Here is a 10,751-nt window from a genome sequence, read left to right as displayed (position 1 = left end):
CGGGACTAGCCTGAAGGAAGGAGACTCCGCCCTCCATAACTGCCATCTGCTGGCCTGAGAGGGAGTTCACCAGGCAGGTCCAGCTCCATCAGGACTAGCCTGAAGGAAGGAGATGCCGCCCTTCATAACTGCCATCCGCCGGCCTGAGAGGGAGTCCACCAGGCAGGTCCAGCTCCATCAGGACTAGCCTGGAAGAAGGAAGAGCCCTCCCTCCAATCCATCTGCCTTGGTCCAGGCCTCAGAGGGAGAGAAGAACCACTGGACCTCATCCCCTTTCCCTCCACCATTCCCTTCTCCTTTTGTTTCGTGTCTTTTAGATTGTAAGCCTGAGGGTAAGGAACTGTCTGATTAAAAATAATAATTATAAGCCGCTGTGAGAGCCATTAGGGCTGAAGGGCGGGATATAAATACCTAAATAAATAAATAAATAAATAAAGTTTGTTTATAAATTCAGGGAAGAAAGAAGAGAGAAAATCTATATTACTATGAAAGTCACATGATATAGTTTGCTAATACTGTAGCTTGCATTCACTGTTCCGGGTCCTGTTCTCTGGAGCAGCAGAAAACAAGCTTGCTCCCTTCTCAATTTGTATTCTTGACTAGTGTTTCTAAAACAACCCAACCAATCAAAAACTGTAAGAAGAGGCACTGTGTTTTTGCTAAGGAGGGGTGGGTTGGTTTCCTACCTTGTTGATGTCGTCCCGCGCAGAGTTGAGCACAGCTGGCCCAATCAGCACTTCTGTGAAGACATTTGACTCTGCTACCCACCAGCGCAGAATATCAGCACCATATGGAGGTTCAGTGCTGTGGTCCTGGACATTGACAAGATGGGAGATTCCCTTAAATCCTGGTGATTGTTTAATAAAGACTGTGACCAGCTTACATCTCCCTTACACACACAACACATTTATAGCTGTGCATAGAGACTTGACAAGAAACACACTAAAACTCTTGTCCTCTTGCCCTGATGGACAATTTTTCATAACTTTAATTTTTACATGTAATGACAAAAATAAGCAAAGATCTATATTCCTACTTAACTGTTGAAAGAAGTCATCATAGGATCTCTTTTGCTACTTTGTTCTAACTACTGCTGCCACCTGCTGTCTGAACTGTATTATAAACAGTTGGTACAAATACTAAGAAGAATGGTGAAGAAGAGAATTAGACAACAACCCTTAACATGCCTCTGAAGCTTAGGGGAATACATTTTCCATATCCTCCTCCAACACTTCGAGACCACCATTATTCAACCCTGTTTTCCCAGATTATTTCAGGATGATTGCTACCTTCATTCCCAGTCAGCAAATCCAATGGCCAGTGATGACAAGAATTGTAGCCTGACATCTGAGGACCCACGGCTGGGCAAACTAAAATTTTGTTCATGCGTTAAAAGCAGAATCACAAATAAACATACTGGCATAATCTGATCCTAATTTCAAATTTGAGTTTAAGCAAGAGAGTGGTGTGAGGGAGCTCAGTTGACACCCCAAGCATTAGATTATGATGGGTCAGAGTTCAGAAATAACATGTTTCAATAATAATAATAATAATAATAATAATAATAATAATAATAATAATAATGCTAACCTGTAATTAGTTACTTGTTGTATTAATGAGGCCACAGAATTTCCTGAAATAATGCAACGGCCACCACAATTTTAGCAGGGGCAGTGGGGAGGGAAGTAAATACCTTTTACACATTCTTTGTCTTTTTTTTTGGGGGGGGGGGACATTGCCTCTTAGGAAAGAGGCAATTATGTCTTCTTCTCTATATAAAATGGTCAGGTATATGGGGACAATCTCACTTTTTTACTTTTAAAAAAGGGTATTGTCCCTTCAGGCATGCTGGCTATGAAATGCTGCCATACATCTGGTTTCATACCATCTAACCAAGTCCCATGACAATACAATGGAAGGAATCAAAACGAGGAGAAGCAGTCCTCCATTATCTCAACAATGCTCCCATCCCAAATAATGAGGAACATAATAAACAAGTAAAATAACAAATTACATGGGGTTGAGGAATGACAAGAAAACACATGATGGACTACTTCCAAGCAGTGACATTCCAAATTCTGAAATGGATCCGTTACATCTGAAGAGTACCAATGGCTATGATGGGTAATCATGTATTAGATAGAGGATCACCCATGGAGGAGGTGAAATCAACTATTGCCAAAGATAACATATTTTTCACTAGCCAATGGAATAAAAGGTTCAAACTGAGTGTAAAGGCACTTGGCATGAAAACCACTCCTACTTCCAATCCCACTGGCACTGATAAGTAAGGTAGGTTGCAATAAAACTGCTTCATTTTTATAATGATTCATATATGTGGGTGAGGACGTCAGATTAGGTTCCAGTGAATGTTTTAGGATATTCAGGATAATTCAGCTCCAAAGACAGACACTTGGAGACATTTTTCACCTGCACCATTACAGACCACCCTCCTGCATTTTCAAAACAATTGGAGCCAAGCTTTGAACTATCTCATTTTACTTTCCCTATATTACAAGTGATAAACCATTCAGAAGCAGAATAGGCTTCAGTGGAGCTTCAGTAAAAACAGATTAGAGTACTCCTCCGTAAAACTCTGCTATACAGGGAAACTATGGATAAAACTGAGAAGGCATGATGGGGTGGGGGAGAGGGAATGCCATATACTGGTAAGTCTCTTAAGAGTGAAAAAAGGCACATGCATGAGCCCCATTGTTTTCAATGGGGCTCATGCGTACACGGTATTTGCCTTATGTGGGTGGTGGTGGTCCAGAATGGATCCCTGCATAAGGCAAGGGCGCACTGTATTTTATAAAAAAACAAAGTTAGAAGCAATTTGTAAGACATCTTAGATTTTATCTGTGGTGGTGGACCTATGGCATGTGTGCCCTCTCTGGTGTGCGAAACCACCTCTAATGGCATGTGGAGAGATGTGAGGGTGGAGGAAGAGGAAGAACAGGTGTGTGCCTGTTCCTTCCCTTCCCCTGCACTCCCGTGTCTTTAACTGCCTCCCTGTAGACAGCTAAAGGCATGGGAGGGCGGGAGAAGATGAAGAACAGGCACATGCCTGTTTCCCCTCTTCCCCGCCCTCCCATACCTTTGTCTCTGAGGAAGTCCCGCCCCTGGAAGTCCCATCCATCAGATTCAGCCACTCCATGGCACTGGGTGACACCCAGTGAGGGAATGCCTTTCAGTTTGGGCACTCGGTCTCTAAAAGGCTTGCCATCATTGGACTAAACTATCCGAGTGCAGCGAAGAACAGTTTTAGATAAATAGACAAATTTTTGAAAAATGTATTCCTATCCAAGTGCCATTCACTTTAAATGGGAATTAGGCACCAAAAACAACAAACAAACAACAACCTAATTAGAAATCTGGAAGTACCAATTAATACCAAAGGCAGTCTGAACTGAAGAAATGGGTTTTGATCACAAAGTAGGCTCTCCATGTCCACAGATTCTGCATCCACAGGTTCAACCATCCTTGGTTTGAAAATACACACACACACACACACACCCTCCAAAAACAAAGCTTGATTTTGTCAGTTTTATATAAGGGACTCCATTTTACTATGCTATTTTATTTAATAGGATTTGAGTATCCATGGATTTTGGTATCCACAGGGGGGTCCTGGAACCATATCCTAGAGGATACTAAGGGCCCAATGTATGCGACCCATTGATCTTCTGGGGACTTTTCTTCCCTTATGGTTAATGTGCCACGAAAACCACAATCTTTCCATCTGCCCACTTTTCAGGCTATTCATCCGGGAACTAGGTTAGCCTTCTTAGAAAGTCTTCTAACTGCTGCTGAGGGTACTGGATTTAAAGCAAAGCAGATTCTTCCAAGCAGGAAACAACTGTACAAAGCTGCTGCTTTGGAGACTTATAATTACTACTCAGGATAAGCAACTGTGAACCAGTGGATTGTGCTTTCACCTTTGCAAACATATTAACTAGGTAACTACTCACATTGCCTCCATTGATGACCACATCTGGGTCCACCACATTGCCAACTGATTTAGACATCTTTTCTCCTTTTTCACCAAGGGTGAATCCATGAACCACAAGAGTCCTAAAATAAAAATAATCTGATAACTATACTTTTCCTTTGACAATTAATGAAATGTCTGTTAAGTATTTGTTTGCTGATATAAGCCCAGTACAAACAGGTGGGAAGCGCCATCATGGGGACAAAAGTAGGCTTCGGGAGAGGGCAGCAACTGCACGCTCCCGAGCCCTAGTATGTGCGGGCGATGCCATTATTGAGGGGCATGAGCATGAAGTATGGGCGCCAGAGCGCCCAAATGTCTGTGCCAGGATGGGGCATCATAGGGCTGCATTGCAGCCCTTACAACATCCTAAGAAAGAAGCCTCTTCTTGCCTGTGTATCGTTGCCACGTGGTTTGGTTGCTGTGGCAACAATGTGCAGCAAAGAAAGGTGGTGCTTTGCCGCCAGTGTGTTGTGTTTTGCCGCCATAGTTGGCCAAATAAATTGGTTTCCGTTAAATCCCATGCTGGAGCCCTTAACTTACTTATATGGTGCTTTCTTTCGTATAGCAACACTAGTCAGGAGAGATGACTGAAACCAGCCTCCCAGCTGGTCCTTCCCTTCTAAGTATAAATCTGCTGTTTCACCTGCATCTAAGAGAGACAGAGAGAGAGAGAGATGTATTTTTAAAGCAGGATCTAAGTTGCTCTGAGCTTTTACTTCAGTACTGATTCCCCCCCCCCAAAAAATAACATTTATGTGACATATATGCAGCAAAGTATACAAAGACTGTTTTCTAAAATAACCATCTGAACTCTTGTCATAAATAAAATGATATGTCCCAAAAGGTTTGAATAGTTTTAAAAATATATAAAATGTAAGTGTTGGTCCAAAACACACTGCAGAAATAATCCAGTTTGAGACCACTTTAACTGCTCTGGCTCAGTGCTAGAGAATCCTGGGAAATGTAGTTTGTAGTGGCACCAGAGCTCTCTGACAGTGAAGGCTAAATGTCTCACAAAACTACAGTTCCCAGAATTTGCTAGCACTGAGTCAGAGCCAGTTAAAGTGGTGTGAAACTGGATTATTTTGGCAGTGTGTTTTGGCCCATTGTTAAACTAGCTCCATATTCCCAGTAAAGAAGCACAGCTGCTCCCATTTCCAGTTGCAAGAGTCAACATAGTACACAATGTTTATGCTTTCAACAGCGGTAGAATTTTTGAAGGTGCAACTTCTATCATCACTCAAGTCTTATGCAAGGAGAAGCTCCACCTGCTAAAATCCCTCCCCACTCAAATTATTAAATCCCGTCTCACATTAAACCTGTCAACCATAATTTTAATGAAACTGTGTGCATCCCATCCCCCAATGCTTCAACTTCTTTCACATAGTCTCAAATGTGCTACAAGATATCACTGCATTAGTGCTCAACTGCTTCTTTGAAACCTCACTTTTGCAACTCTTTGTGGTTTATCCCTCATGCAGCATTGATATTTGGATACACCTGAAACAAGCATGATGTGACCAAGGTCACACCATTCCTCCAATTATGCTTGTCTATTGAAGCCTACACAGGTACAGTACAAGGTCTGCAACATTCACTTGAACAGCAGGGCGTTGCTCAGCTTGGGAACTCACAGAAATCACTATATTGCCCTAGCAATGAAACGGCTGTGCAGACCTAGCATATCTGGCAGCCAACATGACACAGGAGGACCTGGACCTGAATTAGAGATGTATATTCCTCACAGTTTAAAGAAACTATTTTCGGGATGATAACTCCCAGTATCCTCTGCCAGCAAAAAGTAACTTTACTATGGTCTGGTCTATATTTACATCTCTAACCTTCAATCTCAAACTCTGAACAGATGAAAGATATTGGGAAAGATAGCTAGGAAAATATACTGACAAAATATGAAAGGTAACATGTTCAAAATAGGCAAAGTAGTGATGAAACTATATAGAAACACTGGTTGGTTGAAAAGAAAAGCCTTCCATTACTACAGGCACAGAAAATAGGTTGCACATAACTGTTTCCATACAGTATGCGATTGGGATCATGGAGCCCTCCAGGTATTGATGGATGTCAGCTCCCAGCATTCCTCACCTTTGGCTGTACTATTTAGGTCTCATGGGATTTGCAGTCCAAAAATATCCAACAAGGAAAGTGAGTCCCACTCTGGCAGAAAGCTTTACAGGGGGAGAAAATAACAACTGCCTATCATTTCAAGGTTCTATCCCATGTAAGATTAAAGCACATCTGAGACTAATTTTAAAAATTATTATGCCAGACCAGGTTTTTGGAAGAGAATTCCACAATGATTCACTCTGATCACCACACATATCTTGATGCTGATATTACTCCTTCCCACCCATAGGATACTTTGCAGTTTAGAACATGGATAGAAAGGTTTAATTAGGGTTATTATTTACAGTTAAAGGTTGCAGGCCTTTATGACCCCCCCCCCTTTTTGAGTGCCTTATTCCGTATCTTTGATAATAAGAGACTTTAACCCATAGATTAAACACAGTGTACTTTGCTGGCAAATACAATTATCCAGGCCTTTTCCTTTAAATACCCTGTCAGCACAAAAACTCAAACAAGATAAGCTTGCTATAAAACAATACAGTTCATTTAGTTAAACATTAGTGCAACAGCTCCATGGGGGACTTGTACTGCTCTGTCCTGGAGAGAGACATCTGAGCACTATTCCAAAGAGAGAAAGAACAAGAGAGGTGCTGATTTTATAGGACAATCCAAGGATTGTCATATCTGTAAGTGCTAGCCAGGATTATGTATACAGGTAGTTCTGCATAAAGAAAACAAGCTGTGATAATGGAGTATTCCTAGATACAGAACACTCCAATCAACATTAAAATGTCAATAAGGTAGCACAATGGTTCTATACCGAGAATGGGCAACTGTGGTCCTCCAGACATTTTGCAAACTTCACTGTCATCATCCCTCAGCACTGGCTTTGCTATCAAGGGCTGATGGGAATTATAAACTATAAACTTCTACAGGCCAGAACAGTCCCAAGCCCTGCTCTATGTCAAAAACAGATGGATTCCCAAAAATGTGCAAAAAAGCCAGCCAGCCAATTGTTTTTAAAAGTACAAGGAAAGCAAGGGGATTTAATGTTCAGAATTCTGCAACATTTTAAAAGTGCAGATAATCAAGCAGGACATTACATCCGGAAGAAAAAAGACTTACTTTTTAAGTGGCTATCCCTCTGAGCAAGTACAAGAATACAGAGGACACACCCAATTCTAAGGTGAATCACCTCAATTTCCAGCTTGTATTTCCATAAGAATGCAATGGATTAGAACTCAAAGTTGCTGGCTTCCAGAACTTGGAAAAGTTACTTTCGTAGACTACAGCCAACACAGTCAGTGGAACCTTTTCAAGTTCTTTTGAACCTGAGGAGTTTTATTCTTCTGCATTTCATCAGAACTCTTAACATTCAATGAACACTCCAGCCAACATTAAAATATAAACAGGGCTGCATAGTGGTTCTACAGCTGGGGAGGGCAACAGTGGTCCTCCAGATGTTTTGAACTGCAACTCTAATCATCTCTTGGCTCTGGCTTTGCTGACTAGAGCTGATGTGAACTGTAAACCTGAAACTTGACAGTGAAAAAGAACTGTAAATGCACAAATACATGCCATCTTCTGGAGCTAGCATCTTACATAGGAACTGGCACTAAGAGGATGGTTGTCAGTAATGTGCAAAAAGAAAATTTCCCAGCTGATTTTTCAAGCATACTAGAATGACTGAAACTCCTGAAGTTGCTAATCCCAAATACTAATACTAATATGCATGCACAGAGGTCACAGACAGGAATTTCCCCATCTTTCACTTAGAGACATTGCAAATTGGACATGGAGCTTTTTGCATCCAAAGCATAAGTGTTATCACTAAGCTGAAGCCCTTCACAATTAACATACTTCTAGTATACTTCTATCTAGCATGAAAATATTTGAGAAGTAAAAGTGGAGTGAAAAGAACTTTTAATAATCCAAATAGGATCTCCACACTGATTCCTGTCCTCCTACCTTAAAAAGCACAAATACTGTACTTCACACTGAAGATACCATAAGCACAGAAACAGGAATAAAAGACTAGTTGTGAATTAAGTTTTTCCTTCTTGATTTTTTTAAAAAATGTGGCTAACCACTGATTCTCATCATTGTATCACAAATTTTGAATAGTAAAAAAGGGATTTAGACAAACCCAAGTTACTGCAAAACTACTACTAATTTTACTGCATGGTTAGAATCATAGAATCGTAGAATTGGAAGAGACTGCAAGGGCCATCCAGTCCAACCCCCTGCCATGCAGGAAATCTCAAAGCATCCCCGACAGATGGCCATCCAGCCTCTGTTTGAAGACCTCCAAGGAGGGAGACTCCACCACATTCTGAGGGAGTGTGTTCCACTGTCAAACGGGCCTTACTGTCAGGAAGTTCCTCCTAATGTTCAGGTGGAATCTCTTTTCCTGCAGTTTGTATCAATTGCTCCATGATCTGTTCTCTGGAGCAGCAGAAAACAAGCTTGTTCCCTCCTCAATATGACATCCCTTCATGTATTTAAACAGGGCTATCATATCACCTCTTAACTTTCTCTTCTCCAGGCTAAACATCCCCAGCTCAATGAGTCTTTCCTCATAGGACATGGTTTAGTCACCCTCCTTTGGACACTCTCCAGTTTCTCAATGTCCTTTTTGAATTGTGGTGCCCAGAACTGGACACAATATTCCAGGTGGGGCCTGACCAAAGCAGAATAGAGTGGCACTATTACTTCTCTTGATCTAGACACTATACTTCTATTGATGCAGCCTAAAATTGCATTGGCCTTTTTAGCTGCTGCATCACACTGTTGACTCGTGTTCAACTTGTGGTCTACATGGGCTCCTAGATCCCTTTCACATGTAGTCTTGTTCAGCCAGGTGTCCCCCATCCTATATCTGTACATTTCATTTTTCTGCCCTAAGTGCAGTACCTTACATTTCTCCATGTTGAATTTCATTTTGTTAGCTTTGGCCCAGCTTTCTAGTCTATTCAGGTCGTTTTGAATTTTGGTCCTGTCCTCTGGAGTATTAGCTATTCCTCCTAATTTGGTGTCATCTGCAGATTTGATAAGTATGCCCCCAATTCTGTCATCCAAGTCACTGATAAAGATGTTCAATAGCACTGGGCCCAGGACAGAGCCTTGTGGGACCCCACTGGTCACATCCCTCCAGGGTGAAAAGGAGCCATTGTTGAGCACCCTTTGGGTTCGGCTGGTCAACCAATTACTAATCCATGTAACAGTTTCCTTGTCTAGCCCACATTTTACAAGCTTGTTTGCAAGAATGTCATGGGAAAGTTTGTCAAAGGCCTTACTGAAATCAAGCCTAATGTGCACTGCAGAAATAATGCAGTTTGACACTACTTTTACTGTTGAGGCTCCATCCCACAGAATCCTGGGCTTTGTAGTTTGTTGTGGCACCAGAGTTCTTTGACAGAATTCCACAATATTGAACCACGGCAGTTAAAGTGGTGTTAAACTGCATTATTTCTGTAGTGCAGGTTAGACCTAAGAAGAGGGTGAAAGTCAGCCATCTCTCTGCAGTTTGGAACCTCTGGGAAATGGGTCTGAGTGACTACCAACAGAAACCTTCTCTTGTGGCCCCAGATGTGGCCTCCACATAGTGGAGCTTTCAATCAGTTATCACATTGTTTCAGGTCATATGAGTTCACTTTGAAGTGCACAGAATGGAAGCTATACTCCCAACACATTCATAATGTGAGAACTACCCCCCCCCCATCATTCTTGTACAGAATGTATCTTTAAATGTCTTTCAGTTTCTTAAAGAATGCTGTAAGGATTTTGGAAGGGCAACAAAGCTGTTCAAAATTCACGATCATTGAACTGAACAGTTTGAATACAAAGTGCAAAGAGTCCTTAGATAAACATATTGTTTGCTGATTATACTAGTGCTTCCCAGAGTTGCTAGGAAATTAAAAAAAAAAACTGTCAGTACATTTTACAGTTCAACAAGATTGCTATCAGACATTTGTGTACTCCTGGTTTAAAGTTCAAATGCATATGATGCCTTGCATTAGATTTCTCACTCCCAACAGCACCCAGTAGTGGTGCTCTTCCCTATTAAACTGGGGGCATATGTAGCTAAAAATATAGTTCCCCCACATTCACTCTTCTCAGCTAGTTCTGTGCATAGATCAGAAGTCATTTTATCCAAATTAAACTGCAGACATTGTGTGCCTCCTGACTTATCCACAAGGATCCTGAAACACTACCATTCACAAGCTACTGATTTGTTGTTGTGTTCCTTCAAGTACAGTGTGCCCACGTCATATGCGGACACATTATACGCTGTTTTCAGCATATGCTGAAAGCAGCGCCGGAAGAAGCAATTGAGCTTGGGGCTCAAGCATACGCACAATTTATTTTACATGGGGACAGGGGTTCCGGAACGGATCCCCCGCATAAAAGAAGGGTGCACTGTATGTAGTTGCCAACTTCTGGCAACCCATAGGGTTGCCAGAAGTTGGCAACTATAGTGCTTTTTTCACTGAAGATAAAGAAATATTCTGCATCATACAAATGTAATTATGCACTTGTGAAAATAAATTTCATAACAGCGATAGTGCATCCACAGAACATCCTAGAACAAGCTAGTCTTCCAGTCTAAATTCAATGTGTTAGAAGAAGAAGAAGAAGAAGAAGAAGAAGAAGAAGAAGAAGAAGAAGAAGA

The 10,751-nt window shown here is 41.5% G+C and overlaps 1 protein-coding gene across 3 annotated transcripts in view; it reads right to left on the bottom strand.

Annotated features, from left to right (window-relative positions):
* IARS2 (isoleucyl-tRNA synthetase 2, mitochondrial) overlaps positions 1 to 10,751 on the bottom strand; it is a 45,077-nt gene that overhangs the window by 8,189 nt on the left and 26,137 nt on the right. For all 3 annotated transcript variants that reach the window (XM_042446315.1, XM_042446316.1, XM_042446317.1), the window contains exons 15-17: positions 4,535 to 4,643; positions 3,972 to 4,074; positions 687 to 812 (exon numbers count right to left, since the gene is read on the bottom strand). In XM_042446315.1, the coding sequence (XP_042302249.1) occupies positions 687 to 812; positions 3,972 to 4,074; positions 4,535 to 4,643 (338 nt within the window). The remainder of the gene's footprint in view (positions 1 to 686; positions 813 to 3,971; positions 4,075 to 4,534; positions 4,644 to 10,751) is intronic.

Source organism: Sceloporus undulatus, chromosome 1 (genome assembly GCF_019175285.1).
Source record: "Sceloporus undulatus isolate JIND9_A2432 ecotype Alabama chromosome 1, SceUnd_v1.1, whole genome shotgun sequence".
Lineage (NCBI taxonomy): Eukaryota > Metazoa > Chordata > Lepidosauria > Squamata > Phrynosomatidae > Sceloporus > Sceloporus undulatus.
This window is presented reverse-complemented; position numbering and strand designations above follow the sequence as displayed.